The sequence below is a fragment of the Rhodamnia argentea genome, chromosome 11 (assembly GCF_020921035.1).
Source record: "Rhodamnia argentea isolate NSW1041297 chromosome 11, ASM2092103v1, whole genome shotgun sequence".
In the NCBI taxonomy this organism is placed as follows: domain Eukaryota; kingdom Viridiplantae; phylum Streptophyta; class Magnoliopsida; order Myrtales; family Myrtaceae; genus Rhodamnia; species Rhodamnia argentea.
The window spans coordinates 13934732-13957482 of NC_063160.1; the positions used below are offsets into that span (position 1 = coordinate 13934732).

The 22751-nt window shown below is 44.8% G+C and overlaps 3 protein-coding genes across 4 annotated transcripts; all 3 read left to right on the top strand.

Moving 5' to 3' along the window:
• The first annotated feature begins 3435 nt into the window (after positions 1-3435).
• On the top strand, positions 3436-5816 carry LOC115736442. Its single transcript, XM_030668160.2, has one exon. It carries the CDS (start codon positions 3530-3532, stop codon positions 5534-5536), a length of 2007 nt encoding a protein of 668 aa, XP_030524020.1. The 5' UTR covers positions 3436-3529; the 3' UTR covers positions 5537-5816.
• A 3587-nt stretch (positions 5817-9403) lies between these two features.
• On the top strand, positions 9404-12210 carry LOC115736431 (ferredoxin--NADP reductase, leaf-type isozyme, chloroplastic). Of its 2 annotated transcripts, XM_048272636.1 has the most exons (10): positions 9404-9759; positions 9877-10114; positions 10315-10448; positions 10574-10652; positions 10742-10833; positions 10926-11003; positions 11358-11420; positions 11527-11761; positions 11871-11969; positions 12172-12210. In XM_048272636.1, exons 1-9 carry the CDS (start codon positions 9649-9651, stop codon positions 11936-11938), a joined length of 1098 nt encoding a protein of 365 aa, XP_048128593.1. In that variant the 5' UTR covers positions 9404-9648; the 3' UTR covers positions 11939-11969; positions 12172-12210. The 2 variants fall into 2 exon arrangements, with proteins under 2 accessions (XP_048128593.1, XP_030524007.1); XM_030668147.2 differs by lacking the exon at positions 12172-12210 and having other exon boundaries at positions 9405-9759; positions 11871-12161.
• An 8352-nt stretch (positions 12211-20562) lies between these two features.
• Positions 20563-21755, top strand: LOC115736494 (thaumatin-like protein 1). Its single transcript, XM_048272645.1, has 2 exons — positions 20563-21327; positions 21497-21755. The coding sequence occupies exons 1-2, from the start codon at positions 20570-20572 to the stop codon at positions 21675-21677; spliced, it is 939 nt and encodes a 312-aa protein (XP_048128602.1). The 5' UTR covers positions 20563-20569; the 3' UTR covers positions 21678-21755.
• Positions 21756-22751: the final 996 nt, after the last annotated feature.

Below are 22751 nucleotides of genomic sequence, written 5' to 3' on the forward strand. Positions count from 1 at the left end.
CTCTTATGAAGGAAGTTTATATGCAGTAATCACTGGGATTTGTCGATCAATCACATCCTAATCACATATTTCAATTAAAGAAGGCTATTTATGGTCTTAACAAGCTCCTCGTGCGTGGTATCAAGCACTCAGTTCTTTTGTTATCTCGCTTGGATTTATGCAATCCAAATCAGATTCCTCGCTCTTTATATACAGACATGATGACATCATTGCTTAATTCTTGGTTTATGTAGATGATCCGATCTTGACGGAAAGTGATGCGAATATTTTGCGAAAGTTAATCAATGCTATTGCAGGTAAATTGTCATTAAAGGATTTATGAGATACACATTACTTCTTGGGAGTTGAGGTGATCTGCACAAAGTCTGGTCTCTTTCTCACACAATATAAATACATAAGGGACCTTCTTGATCGAGCCACCATGTTAAAAGCCAAGGAGATTACCACCCCAATGGCTACCGAGAGCTCTCTCACTCTTGTTGATGGATCACCACGTACGGATGCAACTAAATATAAGAAGATCGTTGGCGATCTTCAATATCTTGCATTTACAAGGCATGATATTGCTTTTGTCATCAACAAACTCTCTCGGTTTATGCACCAACCAACAGAGTTGCATTGGAGTGCTATTAAACGTGCTTTACATTATCCGAAAGGGACTATAAATCTAGGCCTACACTTGCAAAGTAGTCCCTCTCCATCTCTCTGTGCATTCTTTGATGCTGATTGGGTAGGCAATCGGGATGATCGTAAGTCTACAATCGCACACATAGTTTATATTGGCAATAATCCTATATCGTGGTGCTCTCGAAAGCAAAGATCCGTTGCTCGTTCATCAATCGAAGCCGAGTAACGCGTAGTTGCTGTGATAGCGTTTGAGCTCACATGGATTCAATCTCTACTGCATGAACTTGGAGTATCTTCTTCGACCACACCTAGCATCTATTACGATAATATTGGTGCTACATATGTGTGCGCTAATCTTGTTTTTCACTCCAAGATGAAACACACTGCCATTAATTACCACTTTGTTGGTGACATGGTTAACAAAGGTTTGTTACGAGTGGGTCACGTGTCTACCCATGATCAACTTGCGGATGCACTAACAAAACCTCTAGCACGACAACGGTTTACTCATTTACGGTCCAAGATCAGCATTCGCGACGGAAACACCTCTCTTGTGGGGGCGTATTGGAGAAAGTGTATCCCAACCACAAAGCAATTTCAAAGACTGGTCTCAATCAGATCAAGACCAGTCAAGCAATTATGATACTCTTGGCAAGTGCAGCGAGAGTTTCCAAAGTTGACAAATACTTTTCCTTCTTTATACATAGAATTTTATTTTTCCATGTGTAAAAGTCATAGCTAAGGATATATATTGTATTATATTTATTCTAGCCGATATCTTTTCATAAAGTATTAGCTATCATGTACTTTGAATACTCATAAGAAATAAAGTAATATCATATCCTCCAATTTTTACATAATAATAGTAAACATCTGGTCATTTTTTGGTTTTGATTATATCGCGTTCAAAGGCGCCATACGATATCATAACGATACGATATACTTTGTTTTTTCTTGGTGCAAAGACTTAGCACATGGATTAATCAGAAACGTCACTGTTCGACGACCTAAATATGAATTCCAATACACCCAAGTGAATAAATTCTCGTGTGAAGGATTTGGTAATCCTTTCGTCGGTGCATGTTGGGCACGACGCATAAGGGAACGTGACCCACCAAATCAAATCCCAAAATTTTTTTAGCCGGGGTCGCATTTGAACCAACCCAATTTCTCCTGTGGACTCTTTTCATTTCTCTTTGGGGTTCGGGGCGATGAAGAAGATGGTTCGTACAGATGCATCTCGACCGTTCATCATGTGTTCGGGGACTTGTCATTAGCTTGCGAAGACACGGTAATTAGACAACGTATACAACATATGCAAGCGAACGGTGGAGTCGTCCCCGTCAAGTTAATGTTTTTGACAGGAATACTAAAACTTCAACGTGCAACGGCCTGTTTGGTAACAATTCCATTCTCGAAAATAAGTAATAGGCATGAATGGTTTTTCTTCTGATTCCGTTTCTGGGAATAGCTTCTGAGTGGAAGAATGCGCTTCGCTTATCATCAATTTTTAATATGGTACACTCTTGACAAATTTACTTTTTGTTAGTTTTCGTTAAATTGAATTAATGACATGAAAAATCTCAAATTGATACATCTGTGATAAACAAAAGGTAAAAACTCCAAATGGGTACACCCGTTAATTGCCACACATAAAAAAAAATAGTTTGGAATAAATTTGTTACGGATATACTAGTTTGAAATTTTTTATGATAAAAAAATAATTTTGGATAATTTTGTAAGCGTATCAATTTCGGATTTTTTTGTGATATTAAAAAAAAAAGGTACGAGATTTTGTTTTTTTTTTTTTTTTGTGTTTGGTCATAAGGAGTACCAATTTTTTTTTTTTTCTGGTCAGAAGGAGTACGAGTTAAGATGGTTCGATTTAGAGGGGGACATAGGGGCTGTGGTGGGGGGGTCAAAACACGGGGTTGGTTCCCTAACGTAGGGGGTGCCAAATGGACGCGTGGGCCCGGAACCGGCCCGTTGACCGGGCCCACGGTTCCAACCCGGAGCCGGAACCGGCCCTCAAGGGCCGGTTCCGGTTCAGAATTGTTGGAACCGGCCGGAACCGCCGGTTCGGGCCGGTTCCAATCCGGTTTTTAAAAAAAAAAAAAAAAAAAAGAGGAGTAGGTTTGATAAAAAGAGTAATTGGGCTTTGGAACCCAGCGATTCCGAACCGGAACCGAACCGGCCCGGAACCAGCGGTTCCAAACCCGGAACCGGAACCGGCTCTTCAAGGGCCGGTTCCGGTTCCACCTTTTTTTGGAACCGGAACCGCCGGTTCCTGAACCGGAACCGGCGGTTCCGTTGAACCGGCCCCCTCTACCCTAACGTATGTTTCACCCGAATCGCCATGAAAACAATCGCTTCAAGAAAAAACAGGAACGGACGGAGGAGAGAATGACTATAAAGAAAGGCCAAACGGGAGACGCAAAAGGTCGACATAGAGATAGAGAGAGAAAGAGAAGCGCGTTTTTGACCTTGGTAATCCCGTCCACCCCTCAACCTCAACCTCAACCTCAACCATCCTCCTCCTTCTTCCTTCTTCCGCCGCCACCATTACCATTCTCCTCTGCGATCTGTGAAAAACAGGGGAGAAGACGAAGAAGAAGAAGAAGATTAAACAACTCTGCAACTCATCTCAACAAACCCCCCACAATCACTCTCTCTTCTCTTTCTCTCTCTAGAAAGCATCCCCCACCCACATGCATCACTCTCTCATTTAACTCCCATCCAGCTAATCCCCTCTCTCTCTCTCTCTCTCTGCTCCAATCTCAGTTCTTGACCACGTTTCTCTCTCTCTCTCTCTCTCTCTCTCTTCCTGCGCTTCGATTTGGTCGGAAAGCGACCACCTTTTTCCGGCGCCCCATCCAGGAGTCCGCCAGCCGGTCCGGGGGGTATGGCGGACTTGTTGGTGAAGCAGATCCTGGCGAAGCCGATCCAGCTGGCCGACCAGGTCGCCAAGGCCGCCGACGAGGCCAGCTCCTGCAAGCAGGACTGCGCCGAGCTCAAGTCCAAGACGGAGCGCCTCGCCGCCCTCCTCCGCCAGGCCGCCCGCTCCGGCTCCGACCTCTACGAGCGCCCCACCCGCCGCATCGTCGACGACACCGAGCAGGCCCTCGGCAAGGCCCTCGCCCTCGTCCTCAAGTGCCGCGCCAACGGCCTCATGAAGCGCGTCTTCACCCTCATCCCCGCCGCCGCCTTCCGCAAGACCTCCTCCCTCCTCGAGAACTCCATCGGCGACGTCTCCTGGCTCCTCCGTGTCTCCGCCCCCGCCGACGACCGCGCCGACGACGCCTACCTCGGTCTCCCCCCCATCGCCGCCAACGAGCCCATCCTCTGCCTCATCTGGGAGCAGATCGCCATCCTCCACAACGGCGGCTCCCCCGACGAGCGCTCCGACGCCGCCGCCTCCCTCGTCTCCCTCGCCAGGGACAACGACCGCTACGGCAAGCTCATCCTCGAGGAGGGCGGCGTCGGCCCCCTCCTAAGGCTCCTCAAGGAGGGCAAGCCCGAGGGCCAGGAGAACGCTGCCCGTGCCATCGGCCTCCTCGGCCACGACCCCGAGAGCGTCGAGTACATGATCCACGCCGGCGTCTGTCAGGTGTTCGCCAAAATCCTCAAGGAGGGCCCCATGAAGGTCCAGGCTATCACTGCCTGGGCTGTCTCCGAGCTCGCCGCCCACTACCCCAAGTGCCAGGACCTCTTCGCCCAGCACAACATCATTCGCCTCCTCGTCAGCCACCTCGCTTTCGAGACCGTACAGGAGCACAGCAAGTACGCCATCGCCACACTCAAGGCCAATTCCCTCCATGCCGTCGTCCTTGCCAGCAGCAACACCAGCCAAGCAGCGGCGGCCGTGGGCGGGCCCAACAGGGCGACGGAAATGGCCATGGGCTTCGATGAGGACAAGGAGGGCGCTAGTCTGATCCCCCATCCTCTTGACAACCGAGCGAGCCAGATGCACAATGTGGTCGCTCACACGATGGCGATGAATGCCGCGGCAAAGCAGGCAGAGAAGCTGGCCGAGGCCAATCACATCGCCAACGGGAAGCAGAATTTCCAGCTACCGTCACTGCAGCACCGGCACCACCAGCACAGCCACTCAGTGTCCGGGGCCAACTTGAAGGGCAGGGAATCAGAGGACCCGGCCATCAAGGCCCACATGAAGGCCATGGCCGCACGAGCCCTTTGGATGCTCGCCAAAGGGAACTCCCCGATCTGCCGCAGCATCACTGAGTCGAGGGCGCTCCTCTGCTTCGCGGTGCTCCTCGAGAAAGGGCCCGACGATGTACGGTTCAACTCCGCTATGGCCCTGATGGAGATCACTGCCGTGGCCGAGCGGGACACGGAATTGCGTCGATCCGCGTTCAAGCCGAATTCGCCCGCCTGCAAGGCCGTGGTTGACCAGATCCTGAAGGTCATCGAGAAAGCCGACTCAGAGCTCCTTATCCCCTGCATCAAGGCCATCGGGAACCTAGCCCGGACATTCCGGGCCACGGAGACCAGGATGATCGCCCCTCTGGTGCGCCTGCTCGACGAGCGGGAGGCCGAGGTGTCCGGCGAGGCCTGCATCGCCCTCGCCAAGTTTGCGGGCACGGAGAACTACCTCCACCTCGACCACTCCAAGGCCATCATAGTCGCTGGCGGGGCGAAGCACTTGATCCAGCTGGTCTACTTCGGCGAGCAGGTGGTGCAGCTCCACGCGCTGGTCCTCCTCTGCTACACCGCCAAGCACGTTCCGGACAGCGAGGAGCTTGCGCGGGCCGAGGTGCTCACCGTGCTCGAGTGGGCCTCCAAGCAGTCACACATGAATCAGGACGAGAAAATTGAGGCGTTGTTGCAGGATGCCAAGAGCAGGTTGGAGCTTTACCAGTCTAGAGGATCAAGGTTACTATACCATTGAATCCACCCGATAAATGTGCAGATGTTTGATCATTGTCCAAAAGAACCCAGAAAATAAAACAAAATTGGTTTATTTTCTTTTTCCTTAACTCTGTTTTTTTCTTTTTCTTTTTTGGGGTTGCCCAAGATTAGTGTACATAAAGAGTATGATTTTTCTTTAATTGATTAGAAGAATCTCTTGAGCCATCGGCAGCATTTGCCTGCAACTGCTAACTAGGCAGAGTCCCCCGTTCTGTTCTGTTCTGTTCTTTTCTGCAATTGACATTCTTCTCTGCTGCCAAGGTTTTCGAGTCGCTTGCGAGAGAAACCAAGGTTTTGGTCGGTTCTCTTTAATGGGTGCACGCTCATAATCAAGCCCAGGAACTTTTTTCTCTTCTGACCATGCTCTTTTCAATGGCCTCTGTTTCTATTTTCTGAAAAAAGCCGAAGAAAGTCCAGCCTCTCTTTTGAGTTTGACCACGTTCAAAAGGGTCACCGAAAGAGAAAGGGGGAAAACGGCGAGCTTGTGATTCGATTCCACAGCATGGTTTTTAGCAATTTCTAAAGCGGGCACGCCTGGGGACCGAATCAGTCATTCGTTTCGTCTCCCGCATCATCGGTTTCTCAGCAGACATTTGGTGGAACAATCTTGTTAAGCGATGAGTACCAGCAGAGGCAGACCCAGCCGAGCTCCGGTAGCATCACAAGTCCCGACTTCTCGCTAGAGAAATCCCGGAGATCGCGGGGATCGGAGCTCGACCACATAATCAAGCGCGATTCAAGATAAGTTAAAATGGAGCTATGTGAAATCAAACTGGAGACAGGCATCTCCAGATAGATGGTGGCTCAGCCATCTTCATTAGACAGCTGGTCGCACAATAATGTTGTCAACGCGCTGTCGGAGAAAGTGTGTGTTCGGATCGCTCTGTTTTGGCCTTGGAAAATGAGACGAGGAGTCTCTTGATTAATCCTTGATCAAGAACTTTCGAAAGGTCGGCCGAGAATGATGATGGGTGGTTGGATCGAACCTCGGGTCTTGTCATCGGATGGGCAAGTTCAACGATTTCGAAGGATCTTTCAACCACGACACCCTTTGTTGTTTCGCGGTCCTCGACTTAGAATTTTCGACTTCTGCGATGTGTAATTTGTTACTGGTCAACCGCGCAAAAGATGAAGCATATCGTCCCAAAATACGTGCTCAAAACTATGGCTAGAGGAAAATCGGAATCCGGGTTTGTGTTGTTGGGAGAAAGCTCGAACTCGAAAACCTCAAATTTGTAAGAAGCAGTTTAAACTCCGACGACACTTGTGTACTATCGATGTGGGAATGCATTGCCATGTACGAAATAATCCAAAATCAACTCTTCGAAAACCTACTTGGCTTGTGTTTCTAGATCAATCGCATCGATCAATCATTAAGAAATCGGAGTACCCAATTGAGCGAACTAGCTTTTAGTTTTGGTGTCTCGTTCTCTAAATTTCGCTTAAATCAATTGAAGCAGATAAAACCTTTTGACACGACTTCACCGGTTTATGCCATTTTTACTAAGTCAAAATAAGCGTCGACTATGTACTTTTGACCGGTCTTTACTAGGTCTTATTGCCCCATTTTAAGGTTTGATGCAAGTGAATTGACGGCGTGATTGCAAATTTGGCATACCATTCTATCGTCATCTACCCCCACATGGGAGGACCCATTCCACATTGTACGAGCTTTGGGCAACGACAAACTTAAAAAGTCAATATAGAAAACATATTTTCAACCCAAACCCATTATGCTGTTCTTTAATATTTTTAAATCCAAGGCCTAGAGATGTGTTTATTTCCGGATGTGGGCTTACTATTAAAGTTATTTGCAGTCCTGCCCTTGAACAATACCAAAAGTCCCTCGTCGATACCGCTCCTGCCGTGCTCTTAAAATGAATGGTATGAGCAAACCACCGCGCAATAAGTTGTACAAATCTGTTCAAAGTAGATCGATGATCCAAATGCGCACTCGTAAATAGTACCAGAAACATGTTCATATACGTACAAGATCAAATATGAATTACATCTCTTCTACGTAATTCTATAACATATCGAAAAATACTCGTTCAAGCAACAATGTCAGAGCAAACATGAATGGTCCATCCAACGAATCAATCTAGAAATCAATGCCAAATCATGGCTGCACTTGATACACCGTGACGAGGCCTACCCAATTTCCCTCTCTAAGCAAAAGTCTTTACGTATATTAGTCGGTGATTCGATCAGAACATGGCGTGTCGAGAATAATATACTTTAAACCATCACTTTTCCTCGACCATAAAAACAAAAATCACTTGCCCTTTCCAAGAAACACCGTGGCATGCGAATTTTCAAGACGTGACTTTCCAAATCATAGAAGAAATAAGCACTACTCACCAGTTATACCAAAACGAAATAATGCAAATTACCTCGAAACGACAAATTGGAATTGCATTAGGTAAGAAAAAAATATGAAAATGAAGTAGATAAATACATTAATTAAGACCCAACTAAATTAAGCTTATTCTTTGACCAAAAAATAAAAAATTAAGCTTATTCGATATCATAACAAAGCTTATGAGCCCTCGCAAACTTGCTAAAATAGAGGAACCCTTGTTGCCCGCCGAATAGTGACAACTTGCGCGCCAAATTCAAAACGGTTCGTTTAAACTCTCCCAGCGCCATCTCAAGTAAGTTATTGGAAAGCTATGTCGATATACTTAAAAAGGCGAAATTCACTTCCGACCCAAAAGATGGCCGGAGATAGGCGAAAGCCGGCGTGCAAAACAGAGGGTCGAATATGATCCAACAGAGCGCAACAAGCGTCAAAATTCGGCATCGACCGAACCACAACCCGAACTTCTGTAAAAATACTACAGTTCCATGATATCGCAATTCTTCCTATTCAATTGATCTCGCATCTCAAAAGCTACTAGAATCAACCTAGCAACCCAAAAGCCCGAATTGGTTCGAAATAGCAGTTTAATCAAGAAAATTTCTTTTCCTCTTCTTTCTATTTAGCAACAGCTTGCAAAAACAGTGATAAAAAGGGCTTACGCTGCAGTTTCATGGGCTTAAGCGATACGTTGGGCTTGAGTTTATTGGGCCTACGTAGCTTTTTATTGAAACAAAGGGGCCCATTCATTACATATATAGAACATCGATTACATATAGAACGAGAAAGATGGAAGAGTGGATGGAAATATGACAAATTCTCTTTATTTATGTGTTAACAAGATCCAAATACAAAAGGCTAAATTTACAACCAGCATAACTTTTCCATTAGACAAAAACTTTTCCAAAATAAGTGGATATAAGTCAATGAAGCGGTTGCTTAGAATGTATGCAGCTATTTTTATGGTAAGATATTATGATCCAACCACTCGATACACGAAAACATCATGCATGCAATATATGGGCTTCGAACTTATTTCGTTCGAACGAAAAAGGTCGTTACTACCAACAACTAAGTGGGGTGATTCGACAAATGGTTGGTTCCACCTAGAATCTAGACCGGCCGTGAAATTGCTCACCCCTAGCAAATACTAGGTGGGAATTACATTGACCTGAGGAACTTTGAAAATTCCATCTTTGGTCAAAACGAACGTCTCAACTTTGGCAAATTCTGTCCTTGAAAACGCTAAACCAAACGCATCCTTCAACCCCTCAGCCGGGCCAAATTGCCACAAGCTTCTTGTCCTAGTTTTAGATTTTATTTTCCGTGGGTAATCCTAAAAGGCATTGTGGGCCGTTCACTCTCTTCATGAACCAAAATATCAAAAGCACGAGCGAGGATCGAAAGAAAAAGTAGCCCTGTAGCAGTGGCCGCCAAGAGGTTTTAAGCACGGCAGAGGGTGAGAGCCAACGAGCCATACGTTCAATTCAACGCCACCACAAACTTATCCACACCTCCGCCACCGCATTGGCCTCAAATTCTCCTCCACCCAATCCATGATCCACTCTCTGCTTCTAAAAACTTTTCCCTGTTTTTTTGATCCTGTTCTCTCACATTCTTCACCTCTCACTCCTTGACCCACACCCCAAAAATTAATCTCTCATTTCTGTGGAGATCTTTCTCCCCACCTCTGTATCTTCTTCTTGCTGTTGTTCTGGACCAGCTCTGCAACAATGGCTGCTGCAATAACTGCTTCAGTCTCTCTTCCTTCCTCCTCCAAGTCCACTTCTCTCCCTGCCAGCAGAACCTCCATCATCTCCACTGAAAGGATCAACTTCAGGAAGGTGAGCTCAAGATGAATTCCCTCATCTAGACAAAACCAACTGCCTTTTCTTTTGAAAAAGAATCAAAATTTCCATCTGGGTTATGTGTTTTTTTTTCCCTGCTTCTTTTTTTTGTAGGTCCCTGTGCATTACAGAGATGTGTGCGGTGGTGGGAGGATGGTCTCTGCCATTAGGGCACAGGTGACCACAGAGGCACCAGCTAAGGTTCAGAAGGAGTCCAAGAAGATGGATGAGGGTGTGGTTGTGAACAAGTTCAAGCCCAAGAACCCTTACATTGGAAGGTGCCTCCTCAACACCAAGATCACTGGTGATGATGCTCCAGGAGAGACCTGGCACATGGTCTTCAGCACCGAGGGTATGTATGTGCATTGTCATAACATGATCAGATCACGCATAAGTGGATTCGTTTCTTTAATTGGGCACACGACACACCATCTGAGTGATTTAGCCAAGACCCGTTTGGTGTTTCTGGGTTGAAAGGGTGGAATTTTTTGTTTTTTTTTTGGGGTTAAAGTTAGTGTTTTTTCTGAGATTGGTGAAATGGGTGTTACTTAGGTGAGGTGCCATACAGAGAAGGGCAGTCAATTGGGGTCATTGCTGACGGTCTTGACAAGAATGGGAAGCCACACAAGCTGAGACTCTACTCAATTGCCAGCAGTGCCCTTGGTGATTTTGGAGACTCCAAGACTGTAAGTTTCTACCAGTGAAATATCATCCAGTGAAAGTTTCATAGTTATTGATCATTAATCTATCTACTCCATCCGGGAATGAATGTAAGGTTCGATAACTAAGAAGAAGTGGTTTCTGCAAATAGGTTTCGCTCTGCGTGAAACGGCTCGTTTACACCAACGAAAACGGAGAAGTCGTGAAAGGAGTCTGCTCGAATTTCTTGTGTAAGGATTGTGCATATCAATAGTCCGAACTCGATTCATTTCTCTTGCATTGACTGGATTCAAAGACCCCCGACTTGTTCCTGATTCAGGCGACTTGAAACCCGGGGTAGAAGTCACGATTACAGGACCGGTTGGAAAAGAAATGCTTATGCCGAAGGATCCTAATGCCACCATCATTATGGTATATTCCTCACCTGACCTTATACTGATCTAGTATGTTTATGTGACGTAGAGACTTCATGTTAACTTGCTTGCCTGATTTCTTTGCCGCAGCTTGCCACTGGTACCGGGATTGCTCCATTCAGGTCTTTCTTGTGGAAAATGTTCTTCGAGAAGCACGACGACTACAAGGTTACATACAAACTAGAATGCTCTGCGCATTCCCATCCAATCTAATTTGGACATTATTCTAGCTAGAGTATAATATTTGGCAAAGCTTCAATTCTTGAAAGATTAATATGGGGCATTTGGTTAGCAGAATAGACCTTCACTCGCGAATTTTTACTGATTTCACCTTTAGCTGCAAACCGCCTCGTCCTTCGGTATCTTCATTTGGATTCTGGGGCTGCTGAAATGGCCTATAAGCATCTGGTTTCTATTTGTTTTACGACCATGAAGAGAAACCTCAAGAGAAGATATTCAGTCCGTGTCCGATCCTTTTCCTCGATAAATTGTTTGACAAGCGGTTTTGAACTTGATGTGTAGTTCAACGGCTTGGCCTGGCTATTCTTGGGTGTACCCACAAGCAGCTCTCTGCTCTACAAGGAGGTGAGACATGCTCATTCCGTGCAACCATTGCTGTTCTAATGTCTCCAGGAACCGTTTCAGACTCGATCAAAATGCAGAGTTTTGTAACCCATGTTTTGTGGTCCAGGAGTTCGAGAAGATGAACGAGAAGCACCCAGATAACTTCAGGGTCGACTTCGCCGTGAGCCGGGAGCAAACGAACGAGAAGGGCGAGAAGATGTACATCCAGACCCGGATGGCGCAGTACGCCGAAGAGCTGTGGGAGCTGCTCAAGAAGGACAACACGTACGTCTACATGTGCGGGCTCAAGGGAATGGAGAAGGGGATCGACGACATCATGGTCTCATTGGCTGCCAAAGATGGTGAACATATGCAAACTTACTTTCAAGGATTCCTGGATGTTCAACCCTGACCCTGGAATTTTTCTTACCTCTTCATCGTTTTGTAACTTTCTTTTCCTGTGCTTTCCAGGCATTGACTGGATGGAGTACAAGAGGCAGCTGAAGAAGTCTGAGCAATGGAACGTGGAAGTGTATTAGATCCTTCCGGTTAATCTCGAGATCTCTCTCTTTTTCGGTTTCTCAACTTGCAAAGTCCTTGTGTAGATAGGCAAAGTCTACTGTAATATTTCTATCTTCTTTTTTGCATATTTCTACTTCAATACAAGCAGAATATGTTTGCCTTGGCCTCTACAAAGGATGGTACTGTTGAGATCCCATGTATCATAACTTTCATTTATACATGGATGACAACTTCGACCAACTTCCATGGCCTCTCTCTCTCTCTCTCTCTCTCTCTCTCTCTCCAAGTAACAAAATCCGGTCTGCCGAAGTGCCAAGAAAGGTATTGACAAAGAGCCGACAATGCCCCGAGGCGATCCGAACTTTGGACGATTGAAGAGCCAGCCAGATCGTTCCTCGATTCCACGCTCAAGCATAGAGTGATCGACTCGGGGCTTTGAAGGAGTGGAAATGCTACGCTAAACTAAATGTAAGGTGCTATAAATTCACATGTGATCGAAATTAGATGCCCAAAGTTTCACATTATAACTCTCAAGAAGAATATGAAAGAGGCAAAAGTACACTTTTAGTGCCAAAAGTTATGTATAGAGATTACTTTAGTGTCAAAAGTTTCAAACGGATCACTTTAGTGCCAAATTTTTTGAAAAACGATCAGTTTAGTGCTAAGTTTGATTTGGTCGATCGAAAAGCGGACGTGACCTTATTTTATGAATAAAAGAAGTCGATGTGGCTGTTGGAGAGTCCAATTAGCAGTACAAAGCCTTTATGACGTCGTTTTGGACATGGTTCTTCAAATAAGAAGCCTAAATCGGTCGATTGAAGGAAAAAATTCCCAATGTGAAGCCCTAGCCCCAATTTCGATTTGCCTCAAAGAAATCACAAGTCATACTTGCAAATGGAGGGCTTCACGAGTGGCTTCAAGAGTGCCTCAAACCCTAAATCAGCCAATTCAAGAAAATCTCCAATTTCAAAGCCGACTAACCCCAATTTCGGTTTGTCCAAAAAAAAAAAAAAGACAGCTCAAACGTGGAAATGAGGGGCTTCACAAGTGGCACTAGTGGTTTCGGCAACGCCTCAACCCCCAACATCAATTCTTCTCGAAGCGAAGAAGGTGAGTGTTATTGTTTTTGTGGGTTACCGAGTCAAATAAGAATATCTTGGACTTGGTTGAGTCCGGGGAGACAATTCAATGGATACGCCAGGTATAAAGAAGGTTTGAAGTGCAAATATTTCAAATGGGTCGATGTGAAATTTTCCGGATGAGCGACCGATGTGATATTGGAGCTTGTTGAAGGACGACATCAACCTTTTCCTACATTCTTGGATGAGTTGGAGGATGTTGATGTTTAATCAATGCAAACCGAGAATAAAACTTTAGCATCTTTGGCTAACCATTTGAAGAAGGAAGTTTCAAGCATCAAATTTGAAAGAACTTGTTCTCGCATGTTGATTGTCTTGTTGTTTCGTTGTATAGCCTATTTCATAAGCAAATGTAAAGGGACTGATGAGAATGGTTTCTCAGTCTACCATAGTTGAAAATGAATGAAACATGTAGTTGTAAAAGGGTAATTTGTAGTTGTGTTATTAATTTGATGTTTTTCCTTAATTGTTGTATGGAACAACAATTTGCTATCTACTTTTGTTTGAAGTCGAGATTGGAATTCACTGCGTGTGCACATTTACAAGTTTTCTTGAGATTAGTTATTGTGTATTATCAATTCCTTTTGCTTTGTTTGTGAATGAGATGTTAGTTGTTAGTAATTGAGTTTGCTACAATTTTTTGCTGCAAACGCAGTGAAATGAATGAGTAGTGGTTTGCTGAAGGTGATCACTTCGATACCAGTCGAGGTTAAAAAATTAATACTTCAATGCCAATTTTTTACTCAAGTAATCACTTAAGTGCCAAGTTTTTGTTAAAATGATCACTTCGATGCCAAGTTTAAGTGAAAATGGCCATTTCGGTGCCAATAGTGGTTAGATTATGACCACTTCAATGCCAATCGAACCTGGTACAACAGCAACAACTTGGACCTGGCAAGAGTTGCTGCTGGTGCAAACTTGCATCACATGCAGTACCATGAGCTTCAAGTGCTGTTGTTGGTGCAAGTAGAACCAGCAGATTCTGGTGCACAGTGCGAAATTGCACATACACCAACAACTGCTTAGAGCAAGCATAACCCAACTTGCACAGACAAATACTTCAACAACATCATCCCAACGACATAACACTAGCAACCTCACATCAGCCAATAACAACACAACGACAAAAAGGTAAGGTGCTGATGAAAATTTCATTGCCATTGACATTCAATTGATAATTCCGAAACAAAAACTTCCATTAGTCATGCCAAATGATCCTCCACGAACAAAAACATCCATCTTAAAAGCTTTCCATCATCATTCAATGTTCACCTCCAACTAAACATGTGAAAAAGCAACAAAAAAAGACATAACAATATGAAACTCAGTCAACATTCACCACCCCCCTAGATTTTTTCCCTTTCGATGGTTTTTTGAATTGATTTATGATCCTTGCACTCTTTCTAACCCATCGTCGAGGTTTTTCAGTTGGGCTTGCGGGTGCTTCATCATCATCACGTGCAAGTTCTTTAATTGGTGCAAGTATTTGAACCGCTGTTGTTGTTCCATGTACCTTTTCGGCACGAGCTCTAGTAGTTGGTGGCTGTTTTGGAGCTACGACAGCTTTTTTCTTCTTTAGAGCACTCTTCCCTTGCATAGTACTAGACTCTTGAGTTAGGCCGTGTTGAGCGATAAGAAGCTCGGTACTCAACCCAGGCTACAACAACAATGACATGGTCAACGATATGAAATACAATTGACAATAATTGAAATTCACGAGTCCCCCACCGAGCCCTATCTTTTCTGCGCAATAGATTGGGTGTACCACCGAGCCCTATTTTTTTTCACATTGATGTCCCACCGACCCCTACTTTCAGGCGCAATTCTCTCAGAGTGCTATCATCCCCTCTCAGTCTACCACAGCGATAGAGAAAGCCCTACGGAGCCCTAATTTTGCTCCAATTCCAAAAACCCTCAATTTTCTATACAATCGAAGCCCTAATTTATCTTTTCCATTCAATTTCGCGAGCAATCGATGAAGCTACATTCCTATCACAGCCGATGAGTGCGATGGTGAGCGACGGAGCAACCGACGGCCAACGAGCGACGAGACCGTGAAGGGGAATGAGCAGGAGACGACGTCGCGAACTTCGGCTTCTCCTTCACGAAGGAGACACTAAAATTTGGCTTCTGTTTGGGGAAGGACTAGACGACGTCGCAAGTGGGAGATAAGCATCTTCATCGACGAAAATGACGCCGTTTTTAGACGTGGTGCCACATCAGAAGAAACGGTGTCGTTTTCTCTAGTCCAGGTGGATGGATTTCTCCAAAAATTTCCACCTTAGCAAAAAAATTTAATTCCAAATAGCCACGTATTAATTTTTACCGAAATTTCTCGTCGGAAGCACCAAAGTAATCCTTTTGTTTCCAACTTGGTACTAAAGTGATCTGTTTGAAACTTTTGGCATTAAAGTAATCTCCATACATAACTTTTGACACTAAAAATGTACTTTTGCCGAGGTAAAAGTGAATATGAAATTTGCCTGTTGGAAAACTTATGACGCGCGTTTAAATTGGGGAGAAACGTAGAAAAGTAGATTCTCCAAGTACTTCTCTTTGAGAAATTGAGCAGGCCAAATTTGATGCGCCTTTCAAAATTGATGAACTTCTCTCAAATTGCATGTTAGCGACCGCACAACGTAAGACATGTTGGTGTTTTGGGACAAACTTTAGGGGGTGCAATTGCGCCGACAGTGGATAATATGGATATATCCCCCTGTTTACGGAAAACGTCTCTCTCACCGAGAGGGACTGATTCGAGAGGAAAAAGACAAAAAAGGGGTCATTCTTGACAAGTGGGCTTGGGTTGATATGTGAATGATGGAAGCTATAGGGGCAAAAAGGTAATTATGGTATGTGCATGCATTTGGACTTGGTCGGGGGTATCCTCGCACTCCAAAGGGCTAGGTGCTTATGAAAATTCACGTGCAATTTACTCATCTTAGGGAACCAAACTCTTAGCTAGGGCTGAAGCTTGAATTCATCTGAACAAAAAAAATCACGCGACAAACTAAGAAGTCTCACAAGCAATCGGTTGATTTAACAATCCCGTGGGTTAAGGGCATAGCGATTTCGGCGCGCCGCAAGATTTTCTTATAAATATATATGTATATGTAGCCACCGACATCACGCCGAAGCATATGTTATTCGTGCCTCATGTTTGAATGAGGAGGGCCGCAAAAAATAAATAAATAAATAAATAAATAAATAAATAAAAAGGCATTCTCTAATCAAATGAGACTCTCATCACTTGCACGGGCCTCCAAGAAACCAAGCAAAGGATTAGCCGAAAAAAAAAGGAAAAATAAAAAAAAGGGTCATCAAGAAGATTGACTTTTGACTATGTCTGAAAATCAAAGACGGCCCAGAAACTAAAATGCCTCTTCAGCTATTCAAAGAATGGCTTCTTCACAACATGCAATTTGTAATTTTTTATTATATTTTAATCATGTTTTGTCGGTCAATAGTTACCCAAGTTGCTTTCTTGTGTAAGTGGAGCAAAAAAACATGGCTGATGAGCAAACCGAAAAGTTCAATGTACATGACATTGAAGAGATTAATTAACATTGAAAGGACATTAAGGCCGTCTTTTTTTTTTTTTGGGGGGTTGGTCGAAATTCATTTTAGTACTTTATTTTTCGGTTGAAGTTCATTTTAGTACTTGGAAGAGGCAAATTTCATGAGCCGTCGTTGACTTTTTTCACTAGATCCTAAGGTTCATTAGGGTTCAAGTCATTGTCTAGCTTACGTGGATTGGAGTAATGTCATATTAAACAACAGATAAGGGTGTGGAGCCATATAAGATGGATTCCGAATACGATGTTTTCTACGTTTTAGGAAGAATCTTGAGGAGATTAGCGACAACGGAACAATTAGAGCCGCTCTTCTTCCCACCTAATATTGATTAGAAAGTGTAGGGTGGGTAGAGCAAAATAGATGTTGTTAGAGAAATGCTTTCAATTGATGGTTGGAACGTATGAAAGGGGGACAAGAAAAGTCCTGGGGTGGATAGACAATAATGATTTGGGGCTATTGACATCGTCTTAAATTCCTGCCTGTTTTTGCTGGTAATGTTCCGGGGAGCCTAGTTCTAAAGTTGAGAATTTGTCGTGCAAAAGTGCAGAAGTTTAAGTTTTAAATTCCTACCAATATTACAATATTTGAATATTAAGTCACCATCTTTATTTAATAGTTTAGATTTTTAGAACAGTTGACAGTGGTTCCACAAAATCTCACGCCCGGACGGATGAAACCTACCTTCGACAATTTATCATGTTGCTTCCTCAGCTCGCTTAACTTGGAGGGTGCCATCGAATGAGGCACTCGGGCAGGTGGTCTAGTTCCTGGCACAAGCTCCGTCTCATGATCTGCTGATCGACGGTCCACGGGAATCCCTTCGGGAGTTTGTCTTGCATCTTAGATGAGTAACACATCCCATCTCCTTTGAAATTGTCTTAGCCACATCCTCTTTTGAAGTAAGGCGCGTTGGTTCTTGGCGCTTCACCCATGCTCAAGTCGAAGTCCGGACATCATCACCGGGTTGCTACTCTTGCTCGGGGTCACTGTCATCTCTTGACCTAGGCCCTCGGGCGAGCGCAATGCACGATCAATCCCCATTGAAGTAAAGAATCCACGAACCACATTGCCGACACACGCGCTTTGTCTCGAGAACTCGATCCCATGAGTGATCGAGAGGTCACGCAAAGGCATAGCCGAGACAGCGAGCATCCCTCTCCCCGGTCTTGGCGGATCCCATTTTGGTCGCGCCGGATACCGCCTTAGAGTTCACGGTCTTCATCCAACTCGCGTCATGCTCCATTGCATGTAAAAGTTGCCTGGCCTTCAAGCACATCCGTGAAGTTATAGGCTGCACCCAAATCAACGATACCCCATGCGGTTTTCGCCACTAATCCTACAATTCCGTATACATCGACTTCTGTCTTAGCAGTCACTTTTGCCTTGACCTCGGTGATGGCTCGACGCTCCACAACATGAAGCAGGTGTATGGCCCCGCGTCCTCGGGCCATCTCCTCCATGTTTGCTCTCATTGTCTAGATAGACACGACGTATCGATACTTCTAGATCTATCATATGGCTATCATCTCAATTCTAAACTTTTTCATTGTGCAAATTTAATCAGGATGCCCATCGGAGAGACAAGTTTGGAACGCCTAACGTCGTACCAAACTCCGTACCATGAACTTTCTTTTACTTTTAAACCCTTCCTCCTAATTCATTAGCTCCCATTGAGTACCTGTAACCTACAATAGTATTCTGTAATTACCCTAATCCTATTGTTCAATGGATAAAACACAACTTCAAATATTGGGAGAAGTGTTCAAAAAGTCCAAAACTTATTGTATTGATGCCAATTCAGTTTTAATTTTTTTTTATGCCAATTCGGTTATAAAACTTTTGAATTAATGTTAATTCAGTTCTAAATCTTTTATTGATGCCAATTCAATCTTAAACCTTTTGCATTTGTGCCAATTCAGTCTTAAGACTTTTTGTATTTGTACAAATTTAGTCAATTTGGTCAATTTTGAGTGAAAATTGCTGACTTAGACGTTAGTTATTTTACGTGGCATGGCTAGCGTTGACCTAGATATTTTTTTAAAATAATTTCAAAAAAATGAAAAAAATTATTAAAAATAAATTGAAATAATGTTAAAAAAATCCACATCATTGATAGCAGTACTACTACGTAAGACAACCGACGTTCACGTCTGGGATTCCCGACCAAAATTGATTAGATTGACTCAATTTATACAAATACAAAATGTTTAGAATTAAATTGACACCAATAAAAAATGTTTAAAATTGAATTGATACAAAAAAAAAAAAAATTACGATTGAATTGGCATCAATACATTAGGTTTAGAACTTTTTTTTTTTTTGTGACACTTTTCCCCTTCAAACACAATTAAAACGTTCAAGTATAGACTTGATGTCTGTTCCGACGCAGTTGCATGGCCAACTCCATTCCCTTACTTCCATCTTCGATCTGATCGAAGGAGACAACCGTAACCCCGAGAAGCCGAATGACGTAAACAATTGACAGATCAACCGACAATGACTTTGCCCATTCTCAATTGTTGCTCTGTCCTTGAAGTTGTCAAGATCCCTTGGCTATCACGACTTCTTCTCTAATATTCCTAAAGCAACGCGCCACCACCCGTCAATGAAAACTAAGCCATTCGGCGGACGCTTTTGAGTTTTGACCTTCGAAGACATACCCTTGTTACCACAATTCTCTATCGTTTCATTCACGATTCAGGGGTAAATTTGTAAAGTGCAATACCAGTCTTAAAACTTCTCTCGAGAGCACCATAATGTGATTTTTTTTCTTTTAGGAAAAATATGATATTTCTGAAAAATAATAATATTTTTATAGTATTTAGCTGAAACTTAAAAATGAACTGAAAAATATTTTTTGTAATCTGGTATGGAAAATCTGATTTGATTTTCCTTAATAGACATATAATTTTCAAGAGCTAGTAACTTGCGCATGTGCAGCTAGAAAAGCGTGCACAGGCGGTAGAGTCCCCGGCCCGGCCTCGATGGACCTCGACCCCGGTGCCGAGGATCAAGGCATGGGCACCTTGCTATCGACCCGGGCGTTGCCTCGATAGGCCCGACAAGCACCCGGGTCTTGGGCCCGGCCTTGAGCATAGCCTTTGTACACCCGGGTCTAGGTGTTGGGAATCTGAACTCGGGTACTAGGATCCCACTTTCGGCCTTTAAGGACCCGGGCTCGGTTGCCGGGGCATCGGAAACGGGCGCCGGGGACTTGGCCTTGGCCTCGGTGGAACCAGACAAGAGCATCGAGGATCCGGGCATTGTCACCGAGGTCTAGGGCCCGACCTCGACGAACTCAAGCCCGGGCCCTGGAGACCTGGTCTTGGATGACGAGGATCCAGGAACCGGCACTGGGGATTTTGTGCCCAAGCATATAAGGTTCCGGATCCAAGAGCCAATATCCAGTCATATTTAGAAAATTAATTTTCAATTTTCGAAAGAGTTGTTATTTTCGAATTTAAGCATATGTTTTTTTTTTTTTTCGCTGATTAGGAAAATATTTTCCGTCGACTTAATTTTCCAAGCAAATCAAATGTCTGGAAAATAATTTTTTTCCGGAGAATATCTTTCGCGAGTTGGCGAATTAGCTTACTGAACGATTAGATGGTCGGGCAAATTTTCTCCGCGAAAGCGAAAGAGCTGACTGGACTCTCCTGTGGCTGAGCCTGAGGCTGCGCGTGCTCCTTTGCTAAAATGCTTCGGTTTTGGGCCCGCTTTGACGACGTATCGCTCGACCTCGACCGACTGCAACTCCCATGCACGATGCAACACGATCGATCCTCTCCCCTCCCTCCCTCCCTTTATAAATTCACCTGCTCTCCGATGATGCCGCTTCCCAAAATCTCTCCCAATCCCAACAGATTTCAACCTTTCGAGAGAGAGACATTGTTCTCGTACAAAAAGAAGAAATTCTCCGATTGGTTAAGTTCAATGTCTGAAGCTGGAGGTATTGCTTCCGTTCTCCTGCTCTTCTTCCATGTCCTCCTGTTCTCAGGTAAGGTGGATTCAGCAACCTTCACGATCCTCAACAAGTGCTCCTACACCGTGTGGCCCGGCATCCTCTCCGGAGCTGGCACCCCGCCACTCTCCACCACCGGGTTCGCCCTCCAGCCTGGCCGGTCCGAGGCCATCTCCGTGCCCTCGTCCTGGTCCGGCCGCCTCTGGGGCCGCACCCTCTGCGCCCAGAATGCCACCTCCGGCCGGTTTGCCTGCGCCACGGGGGACTGCGGCTCCCCCACCGTCGAGTGCTTGGGGTCGGGCGCGGTGCCCCCCGCCACGCTGGCTGAGTTCACCCTCGACGGCGCGGGTAGGCTGGACTTCTACGACGTCAGCCTCGTCGACGGCTACAACCTCCCCATGTCGGTGGACCCGCGGGGCGGGAAGGGCGGTAACTGCACGGCGACGGGCTGTGCCGCTGACATGAACGCCCGGTGCCCCAAGGAGCTCCAAGTAAACGTCAACGGCGGGTGCGTGGCTTGCCGGAGCGCATGCGACGCGTTCGGGGACCCGAAGTACTGCTGCAGCGGGGCCTACGCGACGCCGGACACGTGTAAGCCGAGCGTGTACTCGGAGTTCTTGAAGAGGGAGTGCCCCAGAGCTTATAGCTATGCGTACGACGACGGGACGAGCACGTTCACTTGCGCATCCGCCGATTACGTCGTCACTTTCTGTCCTTCGCCGTCGACCAGGTAAATTCTTACATATTCGACCTTTGAATCCATCTTAAGATTTCAATTCAGTATGGAATCTTTTTGAAAAAGTGTAACCTCCATATATTAAAGACATTCGTAGAACTAAGTTTAGACCCATCTTCTGACAATCCCCTGGAACGGTTGTTGGCGGTCGGGGCTCCAGCAGTGTGAAGACGGCGGCCGATCAGCAGTCTGGGGTGGCGCCGGCATCTGACTCGTCGGCCCCCGCGGCATTGAGCTCATTACAGGCCTCCGCATCTGACCGCAGAGGACCGAAACCCCCACCTTTTGTCGCTCCGTTCGTTTTGGCGGCAGTTTGGCAGCTGTTGCAACTACTTCGTCTCTGATCACTGCTCACGGCAGCGGCGAAGGCGACGTTCGGCCGGCCGTTTTACTCCGAACCTTCTTATTTCCCCGTAGAGACCGTACGATTTATTTAAGGGACGGGGGCCCAACTTGAGAAGACAACCACCACAGCGTCATCGAAATTGTCATTTTCTATGTTTGATTTTGGCTTCCGGCTGCATGAATGGCCGGCGAGCTTTGGTTTTATGTGATTTCCCATTATTTGGAGTTGGTAAAATAGTTGTAATGATTTTTTTTGGGAAGATGTGATGGGGAGGGATTCATGTTGCACGTAGATCATCCGTCATGGGTCACGTTCCATTCATAAAAAAGAAGACGCTTCGACTCGGGCTGCGATCAGTTCTCGGCCTTCTTTGTATAAATTAATAATAAGGGTTGGTTTACATATATTATCCATTGCTCCAACAATAGTAGATTTTGTCATCGATTCAAGTTCCTGCCGCCGGTGCCAGCAGCGGTGGATAGCTACGTAGCATTGACACGACACGCGATATATAGACATGCGATTTCTAAAAAAATTGAGAATTCCAACACGTTGATTTACATTGTATATTAAATGTATATTTATATATATGATAAATTATTATGTATATATAAAAATATCAGCGGTAAATTTCTTTTTCTTCTTCTTCAATTAGGGATTCACAATTATTATTTTTTTTGGCTGAGTATATTAATTTTGGATATATTTTTTGATAGATTTACATTTTGACCCATAATTTATTAAAAATGATTAAAATTGATCACTGCATGTAAAAATGGCGTGTCGAAATGTTGGATTCGCGTATTGCTGGTGTATCCGGAGCATTGACCACGTATCCGTCGCATGTCGAAGAGTGTCGGTGAGCGTCCGTGCTACATAGGTGGGTAGAACCAATGACGCTGTGGTCACCGGGATTGGGGATGGAGGTGGCGCTTGCTTATGTTTTATACAAAGCAATGGGAGAAACTCAAACGTTATTAGGTAGAGAGAGAGCTTAACGTATGATTGGGCTACTATGAATCTTGCGTGTCATTGGACTCTCACGTCGCGTCAATCTCCTTCCTTTTTTTTT